Below are 23,632 nucleotides of genomic sequence, written 5' to 3'. Positions count from 1 at the left end.
GAGGAGCTAAGCTCAATTCAAAGACGTTATTAATTTTCTACTTTTTCTTTAAGTATATTTTGAACTGTTTTTGTTAAAGATTTATACCTTGTATTGGTTCTGGGAAGTGAGGGGGGGAAGGTTGGGGGGAGGGAGCGGAGTTTACTAAGTTGGAGGAAGGGTGTTGGATTTTAAGGTATTATGATTGTACATGTATACTGCTATTTTTTCTTTTTTATGTATATTGAAATGGAATTATAAATACCATCAATACAAAAGGGAGTTTGCTCAGAAGCTGAAATACACCAAGTGAATTAGAGGAAGAGTGGGAAGCAGAGGAGAGACGAAAGATAGGAAGAGAGGGACAGGAGAGAGGGTGAGGGGGGAAGATGAGGTGTATAAGGAGGAGTGGTAAGGGGAGAGAGGAGAAGGAGAAAGGAAGGGGAAGTAGAGTAGAAAATGATGGAAGAAAGAAAGGATGTAGAAAGGGGGAGGAGAGAGGGGGAAGAAAGTGTCGGATAAGGTATAAATATGGTGTATGGAGAGCAGAAGAGCCAATAACTGTGGGTTTTTTCCCCTTTGGTAGTTGATGGTAAGATGAATTGATGTAATTACTTAATACAACATGATATTGACTATGTAATAGTATACATGTGATTATATGCTATGAAAATGGAAAATAAAAAAAAATTCTATAAAAAAATGAGCCATTAAAGCCCGAGCTAGTCCACTTTACATAATAAAGAGTTCTCCCCTTCAGCTCCAGAGTGATGGGATTAAGGCATGATAATATTGGCCTTTTATCCAACTGGCCACATGGCATCTGAGAACTCAACCAAACCAGCTTCTCCACCAACATTGAAGCATGTGATCACATTTTCTGTTCAGGGCTCAAGCCATGTGGTCCTGTCCACCATTAAAACCATCTTTCCAAGCAGCCTCCATGTCTCCAGTGCCTTTTTCCCCACTTGGAGCCGAACCCAGAAGGACATAACTTCCAACATGGGAAAAGCCGAAGTCTAGGAACAAGCAGGTAAGTTTCGACTTATTCTGCTCATTAATTAATTAATTAATAGCTCATTAATAGCTGCTACGCATCAGCTTCACCCTTTACCCTAGTGTTTCTCAACCTTGGCAACTTGAAGATGTCTGGACTTCAACTCCCAGCATTCCCCAGCCAGCGATCGCTGGCTGGGGAATTCTGGGAGTTGAAGTCCAGACATCTTCAAGTTGACAAGGTTGAGAAACACTGCTTTACCCGACCTGCCTCCGCGGTGCCTTCTTAGAGCAGAGCCAAGGCTATTTGCATATTCATATTTCATTGCCTCCAACCAATGACAAGCTCACAACCACGCCGTCCCAATGCCGGCGACTCACCTAAGTGGCTGAGTTTCCCCAGGTCCCGCCTTCCCGTCGTGGGGCTACTGTCACGCCACCGCCCCGTTTGGCTTTTGCCAGACTGGGGATGGAGAGGCGAAGGCCAAGCTGGGCCGGCGAGGAGTTGATGAGGGGCGGCGCCTGGCTAGCTGGGATCGCCCAGAAGGAAGCGCCGCGGATTCTTGGAGGCGGCGCACACCCCTGATTTAAATAGCCGCTCCCGCCGCCTCCCCTTCATTTTCGACCGACCCGTTGCACGACCTGGTTCTTCGTGCAGCTATGCAAAGGGTAGCTGTAGTCACCGGCGCCACCAGGTGAGAGCGGATCGCTGAGGTTTAAAGCCTGGGAAAAGGGGAGATGTAATCGGTTTAATGCAGTTAATTTGCAAAGATGTGCCGGTCCCATAAGAAAACGGGAGTAGCATGCTTAGAGCCGGTGGCATGATGAACAATGTGGGTAAAGAGCGTAGGATCCGGTGGGAACTTGAAAATACTTTTTACTCTGTTGAATTGTGCCCAGGCTACGTTTTTTTTTTACATTCTTAAAAATTAAATTAAATGTAATTAAACATTAAAAATCAATGTTTTAATTTTTGTTGGCTGGCTTTTAAGAACAAGCTGCTTGATGCTCACCATCCTCTTGAAAGCTGGGTAAAGTGAAGGGGGTCTGCGGGACAGGGATAAATGAGGTGAAACATTGTATGTGTCAATATAGTAAATTAAAGCAGTGTTTTTCAACCTTTTTTGTGCAAAGGCACACTTTTTTCATGAAAAAAATCACGAGGCACACCACCATTAGAAAATGTTAAAAAAATTTAACTCTGTGCCTATATTGACTATATATAAAGTAATTCTCCCACGGCACACCTTACACTATGTCACGGCACACTAGTGTGCCACGGCACAGTGGTTGAAAAACACTGAATTAAAGGATGCCTTGCTAGTTCTACTTAAGACTGGACTGTTTTTGTATCTTGTATTTTGTAAATCTTTTTTTATATAACTTTCAAATAAGGAAAAAAAAAGAGAGAACCAGGTCATCCCCTGAAGAGGAGAATATGTAAACGCAACAACGGATAGAGTGGATGGAGGGAGGAGTAGAAGGAAAGATAGGAAGGAGAGGAGAAAGGAGAGGAATAGGAGAAAGGGAAAGGCAGAGGAAGAATGGGAGGGAATGTAAGAGTAGGAAAGAGGGGAGGAATGGGAAGAAGAGGGGAAGGGTAAAGGGGAGGAAGGGGAAGGAGAGAAGGGAAAGGAGAGGAGGAAGCAAGGAAGGAGAGAAGGAAGAGAAGAAAGGGGGGTAGGAAGGAGGAGGGAAGGAGGGAGGGAAGCAAGGAGGGAAGGAAGGAGGGAAGGAAGGAGAGAAGAAAGGAGGGAAGGAAGGAGGGAAGGAAGGAGAGAAGGAGAGAAGAAAGGAGGGAAGGAAGGAAGGAGGGAATGTAGGAGAGAAGGAAGGGGGGAAGGAAGGAAGGAAGGAAGGAGAGAAGAAAGGAGGGAGGGAAGGGGGAAGGAAGGAGGGAAGGAAGGAGAGTAGGAGAGAAGAAACGAGGGAAGGAAAGAGGGAGGGAGGGAAGAAGAAATAGGGCCGTTGTAAGATAAGATGCATCTATGGGATGGTAAGAAAGCAATTTTCAAGTATATTGTCAACTGTAGGGAACAAATTGTTATAAATACATATTATTAATAACAGTGATGAGATCATGTAATTGTGAATGTATATATGAAATTGATAAAAAAAAGACTGGACTTTTGTCAACTAGCCTAATGTCTTTGCATCCCTTAACGAAAAGCCCTTTCATTTTTGGGAAGGCAAGGAACACGAATTTCCTGTTCTAGCTGTCGGTCAGTAAGAAGAAGTCAAGCTTGGTAAATAACTGGATCTTAAAAGAAGGGATCAAACAGTTGCAATTTTGTGAAGAAACATTAAAGTATCTGGGTGTTTTTCTACATCAGGGGTAGTCAACCTTTTTATACGTACCGCCCACTTTTGTATCTCTGTTAGTAGTAACGTTTTCTAACCGCCCACCGGTTCCACAGTAATGGTGATTTATAAAGTAGGGAAGTAACTTTACTTTATAAAATTGATAAAGCAGAGTTACAGCAAACCCCTACCGCCCACCACGAAAGCTGGAACGTCCACTAGTGGGTAGTAGGGACCAGGTTGACTACCACTGATCTAGATGATAACTTTTTTAAACTGGGTAAAAAGAAACTTAATACTGTAACTTGGAGTCGCCAAATTAAGTAGAGTAACAAAAGATTTAAGGCCAATAAAATGAAATATTTTATATTTTTTCAAAGTGCATAACTCAATTATCATATTTGCCACCACCTAGACCAGTGGTTCCCAAACTTGGCAACTTTAAGACTTGTGGACTTCAACTCCCAGAATTCTGGCTGGAGAATTCTGGGAGTTGAAGTCCACAAGTCTTAAAGTTGCCAAGTTTGGGAACCACTGACCTAGACAGCTAGTGAAACTAAGGATTCAGAGGAAGAGTCCCCTTTCCCAGGATGCACTTAAAAGTCTCACTGAGATCTCTTGGAGGGGGGTGGTGGTAGGAGGATACAGTACATTACCTGTAAAAGAAATCTGTTCCTGCTTTAGAGGGCAATATTTTTCAGCCTTTGCAATTTTAGGTTTGAAATTAGGCAAGGCAGAATGATCGCAAGTTATTCTATAACTGCAGGCTACTTTGGAGAAAGGAAAATTTTCCTGAGTGCAGGGATGAGTCCACAGACTGAAGATGCCTTGTTAGAAGACTTCATAACCAATAAGGCAGTTCTGCCCCAGGTTTTGAAGCCATTTTGCCTAAGGAGTATTTGTATTTATTTGTCTTGTATGCCGCCCACTCCCGAAGGACTCCGGGCGGCTCACAATAGACAAGGGAAGGGGGAAAACTAGACAAAGACAACACTTTAAAAACAAAACCGCAACATTCACAATTTCCGCGGGGCTGGGTGTTTCACAGCCCCCCCCCCCCCCGGCCTGCTGCAGCAGCCAGGACTTGGTGGCTTTGCGGAAGGCCGGGAGGGTAGTAAGGGTCCGGATCTCGACAGGGAGATCATTCCAGAGGGCTGGAGCTGCAACAGAGAAGGCCCTCCCCCGGGGGGTCGCCAGCCGACATTGGCTGGCGGATGGAATCCGGAGGAGACCTAACCTGTGAGATCTGATCGGTCTAAGGGAGGTAAGACCTGTGGGTAGCAAGAAAGCAGATCTGTCTGTAAACTCTTCATTCCAGATTCTCTTTTCCAGAACCACCATAAACCCCTTATCTCATTCATGTCCGTCTAATACGTATGCGTGATTTGCTTTTTCCATTGTAGTCTCTTTGGCAAGGAAGTTCCATTGACTGTACATGTGGAACAAGTTGATCTTGGACTATTTGGATTTTAGCATCCTCCTTCCGAAACTTTTTTTTTTGCTTTTGGAATGACACAGCTATATTTCTTGAATATTACTGGTGCTAATTGTCAGTGTAGATTCGGAATCATCCAGGTTGTTAGGTTCACTTCTAAAGTTAAAACTGAAGAAGCTTATTGGGTAAGAAGGAAATGTTTTTGAAGAAAAAGCCAAGAAAGACCAATTGCCTTTTGGAAAAAAAGCTATTTTTGGACTATTGGTACTATATGCCCACAACTAATTCCTTTACTTGAGAGACCGCCTGCTGCCAATTACCTCCCACAGACCCATTAGATCTCACAGGGTTGGCCTCCTCCAGGTGCCATCTACCAGCCAATGCCACCTGGCTATTACCCGGGGGAGGGCCTTCTCTGTGGCAGCTCTGGCCCTCTGGAATGAACTCCCCGCAGGGATTCGGACCCTCACCTCTCTCCAGGCCTTCCGAAAAGCCGTCAAAACCTGGCTTTGCCGGCAGGCCTGGGGGTGATGAGTTCCCTCCCCTCTCGACATGTATGGTTGTGCGACTGTTGTCTACTTTTATTATTTGTATTTTGTCTTTTATGTTCCCCCTTTTTTTCCCCCTTGAATTGTTCGCCGCCCTGAGTCCTCCCGGAGAAGGGCGGCATACAAATAATAAAATACAAATACAAATACTTTATAGCTCTAACAACTATCTATATGCTTGTTACTATTGCATCTATCTATATTTCTAATAATATCCAGTTGTTTCGATAATGAACCAATTATCTATCAAATATATAAATCTTTTGGGCAAGTCTGTTGGATCTGTACTCAAAGAATCAGGTGATCCCTTATCAATAAGTTTTTTCTTCATTATAATGATGTCCTACTTTCCCAACCTTCACATGCATCATAGCTACACAATTAATGGCAGTGAGATTATTTGTCATATGAAAGGAGAACAGGGATGCAATATAAGTTGGATCCCTTCCTCTTCAGCATGCTAAATGAAGTCATTGAAGATAAAGCAAAGTCACTTTCGGTCCACCAGTGAAGACATGTTTCAGGGTCTGCTGGATCACTGTTTTTATTCTAGTGCATTTCATTCATTTCATTTCATTTTATTAATGGAATGGAATGGAATTTTATTATTTATATGCCGCCCTTCTCCGGGAGGACTCAGGGCGGCGAACAATTCAAAAGGGGAAAAAGGGGAACACAAAAACGAAATACAAATGATAAAAATAAGCAACAGTCGCACAACCATACATGTCGAGAGTGGAGGGAACTCATCACCCCCAGGCCTGCCGGCAAAGCCAGGTTTTGACGGCTTTTCGGAAGGCCTGGAGAGAGGTGAGGGTCCGAATCCCTGCGGGGAGTTCATTCCAGAGGGCCAGAGCTGCCACAGAGAAGGCCCTCCCCCAGGTAATAGCCAGGTGGCATTGGCTAGTAGATGGAACCCAGAGGAGGCCAACCCTGTGAGATCTAATGGGTCTGTGGGAGGTAATTGGCAGCAGGCGGTCTCTCAAGTACCCAGATCCAATACCATGAAGGGCTTTATAAGTTACGACTAGCACCTTGAAGCGTATCCAGAGACTGATCGGTAACCAGTGCAGCTCGCGGAGGATAGGTGTAACGTGGGTGTACCGAGGTGCACCCACAATCGCTCGCGCGGCTGCGTTCTGGACGAGTTGAAGTCTCCGAAAACTCTTCAAGGGCTGCCCCATGTAGAGCGCATTGATGAGTGCAGTGATAGCAAACCTATGGCATGCAGGCCAGAGGTGGCACACAGAGCCCTCTCTGTGGGCACACACACCATCGCTAGCTGCTTTTCCAGGTTCTGTCATGCGCATGAATGCTGGACAGCTGGTCCAGTTTGCATACACACCAGTCAGCTCCTCTCTTCTGTATGCACCGGCCAGCTGGTCTTCGCATAAAATACCAGCTGGCCGTCGCGCATGTACACGCCAGAACCCAGAAGAGAGCAGCTGCACATGCGCACCGGAACCCGGAAGTGCAGCTGGACACCGCACGCATGCGCACCAGCCAGCTGCTCTCTTCCAGGTTCCAGTGTTCAGGCGCATGCTCCAGTTTTGGTACTCAGTGCCAAAAAGGTTAACCATCACTTTTCTAGTGTATCTCAGAACAATTAATTTATAAAACCTCTTTTAACATCTATGGGAAAATCACTTTGGTATTTATGGAATGCATACATTTACAGAGAGATACTAGGGAATGGTTCACCGACAAAACCGTGAAGCCCTTTTCCGCGCTGGCATAACCGCGGAGGGCAAATCCACGCCATCCGAAGCGCTAAGCAAAATGCCACCCTAGCGCGCCGACATAACTGCGGAGGGCAAATCCGCGCCTTCCAAAGTGCTCAGCAAAATGCTTTTACTAGCATTCAAAAGCTAACCCTAAACCTAACCCTAATCCTAAACATAACACTAACCCTAACCGTAAACCTAACCCTAAACCTAACCCTAAATCTAACCCCTAAATCTAATCCTAAACCTAACCCTAAACCTTACCCTAATCCTAACCCTTACCTTAACTTAAATCGGCTTTCTGTCGCCGCGCTGTTGTAAAGCGCCCTTCTGTTGCTGCGCTGTTGTCGGTGCGGTGATGACGTCGCGGTTTTAGCGACGCGGTTGTATCGGCGTGCTTTTGTCATGCGCGCTTTTATCGGGTCACGCTAGGGAATATACGTATTTTCTCAACTGTTGAATAATGAGCTTCGTAGAGGGTTGATAGTGATACTCTATGGCAGACCTTAACTGTATGTTGTTACTCTTGCAGTGGGATTGGTTCTGCGCTGTGTGAACGTCTGCTCCAGGAAGATGACAACATCCATATTTGTTTAGCCTGCAGAAACATGGACAAAGCCAATGCCACCCGTGACAACTTATTATCTTCCTTCCCCCGTGCACATATCAGCATTCTTAAAATAGATGTGGGCAGGCTGGAATCTGTCCTCCACGCAGCTCAAGAAATAAAGATGAGGTAAGGGGAGGAGAAGGGCAATCGGATGAGTAGCTAGAAGCAGCCTATTGGAAAGAATTGTTCCTATGTGTAGCTCAGGACGTTCTTGTTCAATCAGTTCTCCAGGATGGATTTCTAAGACATACCCCTATTGCATGTTTCTACAATAAGTTAATCTTGAATACTTTTTCCAAGAGGTAGCACTAATCTTTTTTTTTCAAAGCAGACCAAAACATCTGATAGCTGAAACAAGGCAGATAGCTGAACAACAGTGAAAGGAGTCCTTGAACTATTTCTTCTGCAAACAACTGAGAATCTTTGTCTAGCAAAAAAGCAATAGAAAGATGGGAGAAAGGCAGTGTGAGGGGAGGGCATAGCTCCAAAGCATGCTTTTTGCTGGTCCCTGCAGTGGCAATTACTTCTAATTTTACTTTTATGGTCTAGGCCATGGGTCGTAAACCTGGTCCTTACCACCCACTAGCAATAGCTGTTAGACTTATATACCGCTTCATAGGGCTTTCAGCCCTCTCTAAGCGGTTTACAGAGTCAGCATATTGCCCCCAACAATCCGGGTCCTCATTTCACCCACCTCGGAAGGATGGAAGGCTGAGTCAACCTTGAGCTGGGATCACTAAGCCGTATTGTGGTTGAAAATATTTTGCCACTAAAATGCATGTCAATACATTTTATATGAGCAGCAGAAAAAACTTTTTAAAGTTATTTATTTTTTATAAGAATTTGCCTGTAGATAAGGTAGGGGTGTGTGCGTGTGTGTGTGTGTGTGTGTGTGTTATGTGTGTGTGTATAAAATCAAAGTTAGTTAGGTTGCAGTTTGATAAAGGAAAAGCTATTTCTATATGTACACAGATTTCTAAGAGCTTAGAATAGCAATAGCAGTTAGACTTATATACCGCTTCATAGGGCTTTCAGCCCTCTCTAAGCGGTTTACAGAGTCAGCATATCGCCCCCACAGTCTGGGTCCTCATTTCACCCACCTTGGAAGGATGGAAGGCTGAGTCAACCTTGAGCCGGTGAGATTTGAACCGCTGAACTGCAGATAGCAGTCAGCTGAAGTGGCCTGCAGTACTGCACTCTAACCACTGCGCCACCTCGGCACACTAGTGGGCGTTTCGGGATTCCAGGTGGACGGTAGGGACTTTGGAGGTTAAAACCTCCTTTTGAGTGAGTGGGCAGGCGCGAGGGCACACATCAATAAACCAAAGTGCGCGTGCACGCAAACAAGCAAACACGTGGGGAGAGGAAGGGGAGGAGTGGAAACTGATAGCAGGGACAGGCAGAAGCTATCACGTATCGTGTAGAATCAGGCTTTAGTGCTGTTAATCATATTATGAGGAAACAGAGAAACCGTCAGAATATCACCGAAAGAGGAGACCTTCGTTCCTTACGAAAATCGAACCAGATATCAAATATTTAGTCTCGCAGCATCAGCCTCAAATATCTCATTAATCACTAGTAAAGCTAATTTCAATTTACTTTATTGCTTTCTAATTAAACTTTATAAAGTTAAAAACATTATTAACATGCATAAAGTAGAAATAAAAAGATAAATATTTAAAGTCACAACCCCTGGTATGCCCCAATTATGGGAGGAAGCTAACAGGTTCGAATCCCAGTAAGGGTATGGCTAGCTGATGAGAGCTAAATAGCTTGAAATAGATCTATGCTAGTCTCCCTTTATTTATTTATCAGCACAAATAAAACAAAAAGATAAATGTGCGTACATTTCTCTTTTTTTAAAAAAACACCCTCGCTTTCTAAAAAATATTCCGCACTTGCGCAAAAACTGGTGGGCGTTAAGGAAATTTTTCCATCAAGAAAGATCCATTAGTGGGCGGTAGGTAGAAAAAGGTTGACTACCACCATGTCACCTGGCACACTTGTCGTCACCCGTTCCTCTTCCGGGTTTCTGGCGTGCATTTGCGTGCGACGATCAGCTAGTCTCTGTGCGCGCGGCAGTGACGGAAACTGGAAGAGCTGGTCTCCCATTTGTTGGCATGAGGATGCCCACCAGCCAGCCGATCGTCATGCGCGCATGCGCGCTAGTAACTGGAAGACTACCTGGCTGGAGCTCATGTGTGCACTGGAAACCAGAAGATCATTTTCCAGTGCGCACATGCCCCCTGGGCAGCTCGTCTTCCAGGCTGCAGCCCAGATGAGCATATGCGCCCACGTGCACGCTCCCTTTTCAGCACTCAGTGCCGAAAAGGTGCGCCGTCACTGGTCTAGGCTTTAGCTCAGTGTTTCTCAACCTTGGCAACTTGAAGATGTCCGGACTTCAACTCCCAGAATTCCCCAGCCAGCTGGCTGGGGAATTCTGGGAGTTGAAGTCCGGACATCTTCAAGTTGCCAAGGTTGAGAAACACTGCTTTAGCTGTAGTTTGTTCTAATGTAAAATGACTGGTGTTGATTTTTCTCCTCAACACTGACCTGGGATGTTTTTCTTATGCAGTATGAATTATGGAACATTGACAAATTGGTGCCCTAAAATAACTGCAGAGTTATTAATCCAAGCTTTTCTTAATCGTATTGGACCAATAACAAAGATCATTGTGTTTATGTAGTATGTGAGTAAATCGATCGTTGGGGTATCCTTCATAAATGTTGAAGTTCATACCCATCAATGCCAATAAGAACATCTAATTGGTAAGGTATTGTAAGAATCGTAGTCTCACTGCTTCATGGCTAAATGTGGCCTTGTACAGTTGGTAGAATCAAGCAGTAAAACTTTTCCTAGAGTCTTCCTCTTTAGATAGATAGATAGATGGATGGATGGATAGATAGATAGATAGATAGATAGATAGATAGATAATAGATAGATAGATAGATGATAGATAGATAGATAGATAGATAGATAGATAGATAGATAGCACATATAGATAGATAGATAGATAGATAGATAGATAGATAGACAGACAGACAGACAGACAGATAGATGATAGATAGATATATAGATAGATAGATAGATAGATAGATAGATAGATAGATAGATAGATAGATGATAGATAGATAAACATACAGACAGACACACACACGCACACACACAAATAGACACTGTTCAGAGAAGAAAAGTAATTTTCCTAAATGTGAATACAAGGCAATATTTTTTTGTCTTCCTGCTCACTGAGAGGTCATTCTAAGACTTCTGGTTTCTCCGTGAAACAATTCACTTGGACATAAACATGAACATTTAGCCTAGAACTACCTCTTGCAGGAAGATAGAGTGTTATTAATTATTACACATTGATCTATTACATTTCTAGATTAGTTATGCATTTAAAGCCTTTGAAGTTTAATTAACCGGCTAAGTAGGTTTTTGTTTTTGGCAGGTCATTTTGTACCTGCTTCTTCTTGCAATAACCAGATGTTTTCTTCATTGTATAGATTTCAGAGATTGGATTATCTCTTCTTGAATGCTGGGATCATGGTCAATCCACGTATTAGTTTCTGGGCATTTTTACGTGGCCTCTTCTCCAGGTATGTTATATAAGCTGGGGTAATTGTTCTTTTTCTGCATAACTCTGAAAAATTCCTTGCCACCATTTCAAAGATATTTCCTTACCTAAACAGAGAAACAGAATGATCATAGATGCTTTTTTAAAAAATCAATGGGAGTGACTTCCAACTTCCCATTACGTTTCCTTGTGGGAAATGGACAGTGAGTGTCAGAAATTTTCCTTCCTACCTTCCTTCCTTCCTTCCTTCCTTCCTTCCTTTTCGATAGCCATCCATCATAGCTTACAATTTAAAATATGTAAGCAGATAGTATCGGCTAGCGACCCCCAGGGGGAGAGCCTTCTCTGTGGGAGCGCCTTCCCTCTGGAATGAGCTGCACCCAGAGCTTCGTATAATCCCCGACCTCCGGTCCTTCCGACGTGCCCTAAAAAGTTGGCTTTTCCAGCAAGCCAGCCTGGCCTGAACAAAACAAAATAAATTATTGATTATTGTTAATTTTAATCGACTTTTTTAAAAATGTTATTGTTAATCTTAATTGGATTTGTTTTTTGGATATTCTATCTAATTTTTTAAAAACTTTTGTAATATGTGTTTTTTTTTTAATGTTGTACGCCTCCCTGAATCCTTGGGAGAAGGGCGGCATATAAATCCAATAAACCAAACCAAACCAAAACATTGTAAAATAACCCTAACACTAACCAAGCATCGCACAATGGGATGAGCTCATATCTTCGCTTTAGCTCCTGCCATCGTAAGAGATAAATAGATATCACTTTGGTGGGAAGTAACATCTCTCTCTGACATCAAGCTGGCTACATGACTGCAGAAAAGTCTTGGCTCAATGTCCCTTAAAATGGAAGTGAGTACCACCCCCACAAACGACGATTAGCAAAGTAAAATCCTCAGGGATTCCTTTATCTAATCCCCACCAGCCAACACTGGCTGATGGGATCTGCAGCATGCCCATTCTGCTAGATCAGTGTTTCTCAACCTTGGCAACTTGAAGATGTCTGGACTTCAACTCCCAGAATTCCCCAGCCAGCGAATGCTGGCTGGGGAATTCTGGGAGTTGAAGTCCGGACATCTTCAAGTTGCCAAGGTTGAGAAACACTGTGCTAGATTGAGTTGGAGGGTAGAGGCATTCGCTGGCTGGGGAATTCTGGGAATTGAAGTCCAGTCATCTTCAAGTTGCCAAGGTTGAGAAACACTGTGCTAGATTGAGTTGGAGGGTAGAGGCTTTTGGGGGGAAAAAGCAATCCCTTAGGTACCCCAAGACATGTAGGGCTTTAAAGGTGATAAGCAGCCCCTTGAATTGCAGCCAGAAGCATATCAGTAATCAATGCAGCTCTCGTAAAAGTGGTGTTACGTGTGCCATATAAAATGGAGGAATGGATACAGTGGATATTCCAGTAAAAGGTAGCAAACAGATAAATTAACCAAGGTTGGAGCCGGCTTTACTCTTCACCCATGCAAACTTATTCCTGTGTTAAAAACATTAAAGCCACACAATAATTATGAAGTTTGCTTATATGCTGGTGGCAGAAATTTAAAAGCCTTGACTTAAAAAAAAGCCCATGTCAGCCTCTACTTTGCTGTTGCTTCAGCTGCCATTGAAACGGCGGGGGGGGGGCATGGTATTTGGGAGGGGGATCATTGATGTGCTGGAGAAGTTTCTAGACGCTGAACTGACCACCTTACTGCGCATGTGGAGGAGGGGTGTTTCCTGCCAAGGCCAACGGTCCAGCATTCCATCCTGGTGATGCCTTTCGAAGTTATCTCACACCTGACATTTGGGGGAAATATGATTGGACTGTGCACGGGGATGCCAAGGGGAGGGGAATGAATTATACATTATATTATTAGCTTTCGCGCCTAATTAACCAGACTCAGCTTAGCCTTGCAACTGTTCATTTATCATTAGTAAAAGTACACTTGATTTCAATACAAATGGAGTCCTGTGGTTTTCTTTCCTGATTACTGAATGAAGTGATGCTGACAGCCCAAGATTACTATCTGTTTTGTTCTTCACATCACACACCCTGTGGCTTCCTTCTAGTTTCAATTGTCAGGGTGACCATTGTTGCGGGATAAGTCTGGCTGAAGTTTGTCACATCAGTCCAAACTAGGCTTTGGACAAAGAGGCTTCAGAATGAAAACAAACACTGCATCTATGTGCCAGTGCCAAATATTTTCAACCATGCTTCAGGAAAAAGAACTGGGAGACTTGGATCACCTTAAAGTTGAAAAATGTATAGAGGCACTGCTTTTTACATATGTTTAAGAGAAAGTGGTCAGGATCAACCATTTATATTATCAAACGGAACATAATAAAGTGCTCCTTTTCAACCACGATTTCAATAGAGGACACTAGCCAATTGTATGCTACAGAAAAATACTAGAACCCATGGCTTGCTTTTTGTTTGTGACCCGTCAAAACCGCGCCCGACTAAACCGCGCCCGACTAAACCGCGCCGCTGACGTCATCAACAGGGCGACAACAGCCAGCACGGAGAAAGAAGGGCGCTTTAAACAGCGCTTTGAAAGCAAGCCGATTCAACTTAAGGTAAGGGTTAGGTTTAGGGTTAGCTTTAGGGTTAGCTTTAGGGTTAGGTTAAGGGTTAGGGTTAGCTTTAGGGTTAGGTTAAGGGTTAGGGTTAGGTTAAGGGTTAGGTTTAGGGTTAGGTTAAGGGTTAGGATTAGGTTTAGGGTTAGGTTAAGGGTTAGGTTTAGGATTAGGTTTAGGGGGGTTAGGTTTAGGGGTTAATTTTAGGTTTAGGGTTTACAGCGTGCTTCTGTCTCCGCGCTGTTGTCGCCCTGTTGATGACGTCAGTGACGCGGTTTAGTCGGGCACGGTTTTGTCGGTGAACCCTTTTTGTTATTTTCACTGAGGTCTTAGAGAACATCTAAAACTTTACTGAAGTTTGCTGATGGTCAAATTGAAGAATTCTAGAGTACTATGGTTTCAAGCTAAGGATTCTGTCAATTCTCACAATAACAAAAAGAAAAATTGGACCTCTATACAAATGCTTAATGGCAAGGAAATGATATTTTGGGTAATAATGAAAGGTTCCAGTCCTTTCCTTGGTAAAATTAAATGTAGTGTCTTATCTTCTTTTCAGCAACGTATTTCGAATGCTCACCACAGCGGAGGGACTGATGACCCAGCAGGACAGGGTCAATCCAGATGGCCTGCAGGAAGTCTTTGCAACCAATTTCTTCGGACATTTTGTATTGGTAGGGAAATTTTGAGTAAATGTATGCCTTGTAGTTTTGACTTCTGAAAATAGGCATGGCATCATAGCATTGATATTGCAATGCGCTCTACATGGGGCAGCCCTTGAAGAGTGTTCAGAGACTCCAGCTGGTCCAGAATGCAGCCGCGCGAGTGATTGTGGGTGCACCCAGGTACACCCACGTTACACCTATCCTCCGCGAGCTGCACTGGCTACCTATTGGTCTCTGGATACGCTTCAGGGTGCTAGTTATTACTTATAAAGCCCTACATGGTATTGGACCTGGGTACTTGAGAGACTTGAGAGACCGCCTTCTGCCGATTACCTTCCACAGACCCATTCGATCCCACAGATTAGGCCTCCTCTGTATTCCATCTGCCAGCCAATGTCGGCTGGCGACTACTCGGAGGAGGGCCTTCTCTGTGGCTGCCCCGGCCCTTTGGAACGAGCTCCCCGTGGAGATTCGGACCCTCTCCAGGCCTTCCGGATAGCCGGGAAGACCTGGCTGTCCCAGCAAGCCTGGGGTTGAGTCCCCCCCCCCACTCGAATTTGCTGTGTCTATTGTGCTTTTAAACTGTTTGTATTGTCTGTTTGTCTTTATTTCACTTTTTGTAATTTCCCCTCCCTTGGCTTTGTTCAGCCGCCCTGAGTCCCTTCGGGGAATAGGGCGGCCTACAAATTGAATAAAATCCAAATCCAAAATCCAATTGTAAAGCTGCTGTGTTTCCCAATTCTATAGGCTTGAAATCTTAGGAAACCTTGGTTTGTTTACTTTCAGATCCGTCAGCTGGAGCCTCTGCTCTGCTGCCTTGAAAATCCTTCCCAGCTCATCTGGACTTCTTCAATCAGCGCCCATAAGTCTAACTTCAGCCTTGAGGACATCCAACACAAGCAGGGCAAAGAGTCCTACAGTTCCTCTAAATACTGCACTGACCTTACAAGTGTGGCTTTAAACAAGCATTTCAACAAGCAGGTGAGCCTCAGAACTTTTGGTTTCGAGGGGGCTGCAGCAGAAACACCAAAGAACAAGTATGCTGTCCAGGTGGCTGGAAAGATAAAACTTCAAAGTTTGTAAATAATGCATAGCTGAGATTTCTAAAGCTTCAAAGACAGAGAAAGGGCAGCTTTTTATAGATTTCAATATCTTCTAAATCAGGGGTAGTCAACCTTTTCATACCTACCGCCCACTTTTGTACCTCTGTTAGTAGTAAAAAATTTCTAACCGCCCACCGATTCCACAGTAATGGTGATTTATAAAGTAGGGAAGTAACTTTACTTTATAAAATTTATAAAGCAAAGCAAACCCCTAACGCCCACCACGAAAGCTGGAACGCCCACTAGTGGGCGGTAGGGACCAGGTTGACTACCACTGTTCTAAATTGACCTTCATAGCAAGGAATGGAATCAAGTAAGGCAGGGGTGTCAAGCTCGCGTCGTCATGGCAGCGTCATGTGACGTATCAGGACTTTTTTCCCCCCTTTGCTAAATCAGACGCAAAGGGGGGGGCAGCACGTGATGCATCCGGGCTGCGGGTTTGACAATCCTGATTGTAAATAAATTACCAAATGTGCATATTTCAGATAAAGATACATTTCAGATAAAGATATATTTCAGATAAAAATACATATTGATGCAGATTTAGAATTTGCCATTGTTCTGACTCGTGGCACGACAAAACCGCGCTCGACTAAAGCGCGCCCGATTAAACCGCGTCGCTGACGTCATCAACAGGGCGACAACAGCCAGCGCGGAGAAAGAAGGGCGCTTTAAATAGCGCTTTGAAAGCAAGCCGATTCAAGTTAAGGTAAGGATTAGGTTTAGGGTTAGCTTTAGTGTTAGCTTTAGGGTTAGGTTAAGGGTTAGGTTTAGGGTTAGGTTAAGGGTTAGGGTTAGGTTTAGGGTTAGGTTAAGGGTTAGGATTAGGTTTAGCATTAGGTTAAGGGTTAGGTTTAGGGTTAGGTTAAGGGTTAGGTTAAGGGTTAGGTTTAGGGGGGTTAGGTTTAGGTTTAGGGGTTAATAATTTTAGGTTTAGCGTTTACAGCGTGCTTTTTTCTCCGCGCTGTTGTCGCGCTGTGATGACGTCAGCTACGCGGTTTCGTCGAGCGCCCTTTAGTCGAACGCGGTTTTGTGGTGGAACCGTTCTGACTCTGTCTGATTATTCAAGAAATAATTTACCTATATATTACATTGTCACTATCAAAGTGGAACATAGCCTTAACCTCCCCTGTCCTGTCTTTTCTCCTATCGTTTGTCCTTCTGACTGCCGTTTTTCCCTACATGGGCCAGGTGCCTGATTTAGAGAGAAGACAAACGGAAGGGCTGAGATTCAAGATTTGGGAGGCAATTGGCGCGTTAAAGCCAGGCTACCATGTAGAAAAACAGCAAACATTCTCCTGACTACGTTGAACTCCATCATGTAATCTCTGGTCGCTGTAGATGCCCTAATCTTAAGAGATGGGGTTTGCTTTTAAGATAAAAGTTGCACAAAAGTTTATTCTCCGCTTGTGCCGTTATGCAGTTTGGGTTGTAATATTTAAATGACTGGTCTCTTAAATTTCAAAGATATAATTTTGAAAGACCCACTAGGACATGGGGGAGAATTGTCTCATTTGGCCAACAACAGCCGGTTCCACCACAAATGCGCGCCTGACTAAAGCGCGGTGACAAAACCGCGCGACGAATGAGCAACGAATTAGCCCTAAAGCGTGCCAACAAAAGCGTGCCGACAGAAGCGCGCTGTAACGTAACCCTAAACCTAACCCTAAACCTAACCCTAAACCTAACCGTAAATCTTACCTTAAATTAAATCGCGCTATTGTCGGCGCGGTTTTAGCGCCGCGGTGTTGTCGGCGCGCTTATGACGTTCACGCTTTTGTCGGGTCACACAACAGCCAACCTCATTGCCAAAAGATCCCTAAGCTTGGAAAGCAATTTCACTCCATGGAGGCCCCTTTCTATTGGCCTCAAGGCCACATACTACAGTTTTAGTTCTCTGCTGTTTATATTCATAGAACGCAGAAAAGACCATTTTGGAAAAGGAAGCTTAGAAAAACATTTATTTCCTTTTTTGGGTATGTATTAGTCAAGAGGCATAGCTGAGCACGACTCTATGTGTAGTGTGATTATATTTTATATGATGAACGTTTCTCCACCTCTCATCGCTCCCCTCTCTCCTTTTTCCTCAACTAGGGCTTATTTTCAAGTGTCATGTGCCCAGGTGTTGTAATGACCAATATGACATATGAAATGTTGTCCCCTTTTTTCTGGAAGCTGCTTTTCCCTTTATTATGGCTGGTAAGTGCCTTTGGAAGCATTATTGTACCACAGATGTAAACTTGAGGGAGAGAAGAGTTGATTCCATTTCATAAAGAATCAGGAAAACTGAATTTTTACCTCAGGATTCAATATAATGTGAAAAATAGAAATTTGTACTGAAAGTATCTCTTACTTTGTTATACCTGTAGGTGCCAGTGTGTTCCTAAACACCAGTGCCCAATAGATTCTCTGCCCATTTGGCTTTATAAAGGAATTGTTTGCAAAGCTATTGAATAGAAGCTGGCATACTGCCAAAGGAGCCACTTGTCCTTAGAATAATATTTATTAACAAGTCTACCTTTCTGGCTTACCTTCCGATAAACTCTTGTTTTGCTATGTCCATTGTAGCAAGGTTCCTATGGTGGCTATTTTGTGAATACATAGCAATAGCAATAGCAGTTAGACTTATATACCGCTTCATAGGGCTTTCAGCCCTCTCTAAGCGGTTTACAAAGTCAGCATATCGCCCCCACGGTCTGGGTCCTCATTTCACCCACCTCGGAAGGATGGAAGGCTGAGTCAACCCTGAGCCGGTGAGATTAGAGCCGCTGAACTGCAGATAACAGTCAGCTGAAGTGGCCTGCAGTACTGCACCCTAGCCACTGCGCCACCTCGGCTCCTCAACTGTACATCCGCTGTATGATGTTAGAATTCAAGGTTCTTAGCTCAGAAAAGTTGCCCACCCATTGTATTCTGTAGTACCCACGGTGCAAATCCTATTTGAGAATTTTCTGACAGGAATATTGCAATGGCGAATATTCAGTGAAATTGTAAAACTGATTCATTTGAAACAGATTTTTTTTTAGTTCAATGTGTTTTCATGGGGGAAGAGAAAGCTAACTTTTTTGCTTTTTTTGCTCTACCAGCTACGCCTGTTCACCCCTACGTACACTCTGACACCGTACAATGGAGCAGAAGCACAGGTAAAATACTCTTAGACGTATCCATGGCTCAGAGCGGCCATTCTATCCTATCCTATATAGATCGCATGACTCAAGGCTGATAGCTATTTTATTGTGGTATAAGGCAAAACTCTTGTGGGCTTGATCTTCTAGCCATGCTTGCCTAGCACCTGCCTTATAATGAAAAAAATAGGCAAGTAGTCTGTTGTGGCCCAGCAGGTGCCGTTGGAGCTGCCACCAGACTCCGACAGCTAGGGGCCCTATGAGTCGGCTCTGGAGGATCCTGGACAGGGTTCCGACTCTGAGCAGGGCGCAGAGAGGCTGGTTGGCCACCAGGAGGCACCTGAGCCTTGGACCTGTGGGGAGGAGACAAGGGAGAGTGAGCCGGAGGCCGGTAGTGAGTTGTTCCTGGATGCACGCCATCGAAGAGCTACTAGGCGTCAGGAACAATTACGCAATTACAGGAGGTGATTGTGCTCAGCTGGTGGTCATTAGGCTCCTCTCCAAACTATAAAAAGCTACTTGTGCACACGGCCCTCTTTGCAGAAGTCAACACAGGAATTGAATGTCGGAGGACAGTACTGTGAGCTTGACAGGCTGGATTTGCTGCCAAGCGTTATCTGTGTTTATTGCTGCCTGAGTTTGTCTGAGTTGCTGCCAAGGTCCTTATCTATTTGTTATGCTTGGCTTTCAGACACCAAGGCGTTGGTGTCTTGCTATTAAAGTACATTCCAGTTAAGCTTGTCTCGGCATTCATTACTTGGCGGAGGAGGGGGTCAGAACATAGTCTATCTATAGAAACAGTGTATGACACGTGCAAGATTTCTTTCTCTCACAGATGTGGGCTGAAGACTGATCGTATAGAGTTAGAAATTGGAAGCAGAACTCAGCAGTGACCAGGAGAGATGGCTTTGCTTCTATGCACTCTGAAATCAACCAAGTTCTATTAAAACTTGAGCAGTGTTTCCATCTCTTTTAACATATTGGTATTGCTTGTGCTCTGGGCTGACCTGCGTATTATCTCCTTTAGGTGTTTCCCTCCTGCCATCCCTTAGATAGATCACCCTGCTCCTTGTTTTCTGTGAAGAGGCTCCCAGTGTTAGAGATATTAAATGTTCTCCGCACAGTCATGGAGTGTCTTGGAATAAGAAATGTCTGGGTTCCCTTTTAGATTTGGTTGTTTAAGCAGAAGCCAGAGTTGCTGGATCCCCTGGTGAAATATCACAGCTGTACTAACATTTGGGGGAAGAATTATAGTGACAGCCGCAAGGTAAGTCAATTCTTTTGAGGAAGTGATACAATAAGCACTCTTTATGTAGGGGGCTGTGCAATACATTTCTGGACAGTTCTGCAACCAGGCCATGTAAATTAGGGTTCCCACTGAGGATTGCAAGAAAAATCCTTTCCAGCACATCGTATAAACAGTCACATAGGCAACTGTTAATGAATCCTGTGGTGAATGAAGAGCCAAGGTGGCGCAGTGGTTAAATGCAGCACTTCAGGCTACTTCAGCTGACTGCAGTTCAGCAGTTCGGCTGTTCAAATCTCACCGGCTCAAGGTTGACTCAGCCTTCCATCCTTCCGAGGTGGGTAAAATGAGGACCGAGATTGTTGTTGGGGGCAATATGCTGCCTCTGTAAACCGCTTAGAGAGGGCTGAAAGCCCTATGAAGCGGTATTTAAGTCTAACTGCTATTGCTATTGCTAATCTGGAATTTTAGAAATTGGAGAAATATTTCTATCTAAGCCACACTCATTGCAATAATTCCCATCTATCCCAATTTTTTATCCCAATTTTCTTATGTTAGAGCCTAGGCACATACAGATAGTCCTCGAGTTATGATAGGACAGTTAGCAGCAGTTCAAACATGACAGATACCCAAAAAGTACTTATGACCCAGCCCCGAAGTTATGTATGTTGCAGCACCTTTGTGGTCTTTTGCCCTTATGACTGGATCGGGACTGACTGCAGAGATGCTGCAACATATCTCCCCCCCTCACCTATTTCCCCCCATCCTGCCCCAGGTCACCATAGGCACTGAGCCTGCAAGTTATATACACTACTGTCCATTCTCCCATCACCAATTGCTCACTTACCTTTCCAGAGCTCAGGATGTTGGGGTAGGAAAAGAGGACAAACCACTCCATTATGGAGCCAAGCAGTAGAAAAGCAGAGTCTTTCTGAGATGTGGGTGTTATTAGCAAAACTATTCCCTTGCTACATGCTGCCTCTCTCTTCCTGCAAACGCACATGACCATATATTGCCTCTTTCTCCCAGCGAATGCAATCTCTTCCCTTGCTATCATTCTCCCTTTCCTCCCTACAAGTGCATTCTACCCACCCCGCCCCTTTCTCCTACAAAACGCACACACATGCAGCAGGGAATAGTTTACCCCCCTCGTGCATCCATTCCAGAGGTGGGTTCCTGCCAGTTCTCACCTCTTCTATAGAAGAGGTTCCACAAATCTACAGTGCCGTTTAGAACCGGTTCCAGCTCCCTCCCCTCGCCCGCCCGCACATCATCAAGATGAAGAGCGAGAGGAGGAATTCTGGGAGTTGAAGTCCACAAGTCTTAAAGCTGTCAGGTTTGAACTCCCCTGGGGTTTTTTTTTTCTAAAGAGTCTCAAGGTCTATGCATGAGCTACTGTTCCCAAAGGCAATGGGACATTATGTTAAACAGTGTTTTTGAAAAATATGGAAAATGATAATTTACTAGGAAAAGAAGTGCAACCAAATTGGGACCTTCTACTACATCTATTTAAAAATAGTAGATTAGTTTCAGATCATATATGCAAACCTCTTGTAACAGTTTACTATAGGGGTACAAGGGTCTTGTAACTTGAGAGCTTTAAGACTTGCGTGCTTCAAATGCCAGAGTTTCTGAGCCAACATTTTGGTTGCTAAGCAAGAGTGTTGTTAAGCGAGTTTCACCACATTTTACAAGCTGGCCATGCCCACCCAGTCACATGGCTGGCAAGCCACTCCCACCCAGTCACATGGCTAGCAAGCCACTCCCACAAAGCAGGCCACACCTACAGAAGAGCTTCAAAAAAAAAATTGAAACCCACCACTGATCCATTCCCTGGGAGAACATATGTTTGCCTGCAGAAAAAGGGAGAGTCACAGCAAGAGGAGAGGTTGCACTTGCTGGGAGAAAGAGGCAGCATGGGACCATGTGTGTTTGCTGGAAGAGAGAGGCAGCATGTAGCAAGGAAAGAGCTTTGACAGAAACAAAGAGGTTTGGCCGCGTCTCAGAAAAAGGCGCTTTTCTGCCATGTGGCCCAGTAATGGAACAGCCTGTCCTCCTTTCCTACCCCGACATCCTGAGCTCTTGAGATCTTCGAAAGGTAAGTGAGTGATCGATCAGTGGTGGGTGCAGGAGCTGGGTACAGAGGAGGCCGAAGTGAAGCGGGACATGAGATATCGCAGTGGGGGAAGGCATTGGGAGGCCAGAGGCAGGTGGTCTTGTTCGTTCTTGCACTCTCCCCCCCCCTCAATCATCTTCCCCACCCTTGATTCACCCCATGCTCACTTAACAACTCATGCGTTTGACCCATGCACTTGTTTAACGAATGCATTGAGGAGCGCTGGGGTGGAGGCTCATTCACTTAACATGAATCACTTAATGTCCTCCCGACTTCTGACTTTAATGTGCAATAGGACTACTTGTACACATTTTGTCATTCTAAATATTATATGTGAGTTGATTTTACTAATAACCGCTTTGTCGAGACGTGGCAGACAGATGTGGAAGCAGGATTCTTTAGGCATCTCCCAAACTGGATCTTCAGAAATACACAAACTCGGCATTTTTGAGTTTGTCTCTCCTCGCTCCAATCTAGTTTCTGGGATTTTTCTATTCCCGCCTCTTTGGGAGAAGGTTCAACTACTGTACCATGCAGGGCTTCATTTAATCTTCTTGCCCTTCAGGTTTTCTGACATTGGATTTGCATTGCCCATACTTTCAGCTTTAATTTGGCAACTTCGTGGAGAGAAAGATCTTGCATAAGAGACAGAAACTGAGCTAACACTTTAACTCTCCCCACCCTTTATTTATTAATTTTAGTTATTAAATGTATGTGCATATTTAATTATTACATCTTTCTTGATTTCCAGATGGATGTTAATGAAGACATGGCAGAAAAACTGTACAAGAACCTGTTGGAATTAGAAAAGGAGGTTTTAGGGAGCAACGATCACCCAGATAAAAAATAGCAAGAGGGAAATTTTCCTTTACAGGAAAATATTTCTTCCAATTGGAAAACTCTTTATTATTATTGTTTGCCTTTGCAAACCAGATTTTCCTAGTGGATTGCTGTGGAGGATTGTATGACTAGAGTGTGGACAGCCACTTGTCTGAAATGGTATAGGGTGTCCTGCTTGAACAGGTGGTTGGACCAGAAGACCTCCAAGGTCCTTTCCAACTCTATTTGTCAACTCTCAAGACAATTTTAGCTGAAGCCATATTCTCTTTTTCTTCGTTCTTAGTTGCCATACATATGGTGTGGGGAGGGGGACCAATGTAGTGTGAAATGTTTTCTAGTGTGCCAGACATAACGGTGATAGGCTCATGGGAACCAAGGTCATCTCAGTGAACGCTCGTAACAGCCAGAGGGAGCAACTGAGCAGCCTGCCGCTTACCTGTTTGGTCAAAATGATCTATGACACAGCGGGGTGGGGAGTAGCTATTTTTAATTCTACCAAACCACTGGAAATATTAGAGTTGTATTCATACCTGAAGGTGCCGATATGTATGTAATAAAGGAAATCTTTGAAAAAAGCTATATAGTTCTGAATTGATTGGGATCATTATTTGGAAGCATGACACCATTCTGATTGATTGACCGACCTGGTTTCTCCTCCCAAAGGTATTTTATAATGAATATTTTTGGCCAACACTCTAATGGTGATGCTTTTTCATTCAACATATGGCACCCCTAGTTGGGATCTCAAATAACCCTGCCTTGGGGCTCCAGGTACTTTGGCTAGGCCCCCAAACACTGTCCTGGC

At 44.2% G+C, this 23,632-nt stretch overlaps 1 protein-coding gene across 1 annotated transcript; it reads left to right on the top strand.

The window, feature by feature from the left end:
* Positions 1-1,466: 1,466 nt before the first annotated feature.
* On the top strand, positions 1,467-23,364 carry HSD17B7 (hydroxysteroid 17-beta dehydrogenase 7). The gene is made up of 9 exons (XM_032226660.1): positions 1,467-1,670; positions 7,516-7,719; positions 11,101-11,193; positions 14,292-14,406; positions 15,184-15,378; positions 17,595-17,699; positions 18,587-18,643; positions 19,794-19,892; positions 22,739-23,364. The coding sequence occupies exons 1-9, from the start codon at positions 1,636-1,638 to the stop codon at positions 22,835-22,837; spliced, it is 1,002 nt and encodes a 333-aa protein (XP_032082551.1). The 5' UTR covers positions 1,467-1,635; the 3' UTR covers positions 22,838-23,364.
* The last annotated feature ends 268 nt before the right edge of the window (positions 23,365-23,632 follow it).

This window comes from Thamnophis elegans, chromosome 11 (genome assembly GCF_009769535.1).
Source record: "Thamnophis elegans isolate rThaEle1 chromosome 11, rThaEle1.pri, whole genome shotgun sequence".
Taxonomy (NCBI): Eukaryota; Metazoa; Chordata; class Lepidosauria; order Squamata; family Colubridae; genus Thamnophis; species Thamnophis elegans.
Note: the sequence above shows the minus strand (reverse complement) of the source record. Positions and strands in the feature narration are given on the sequence as shown.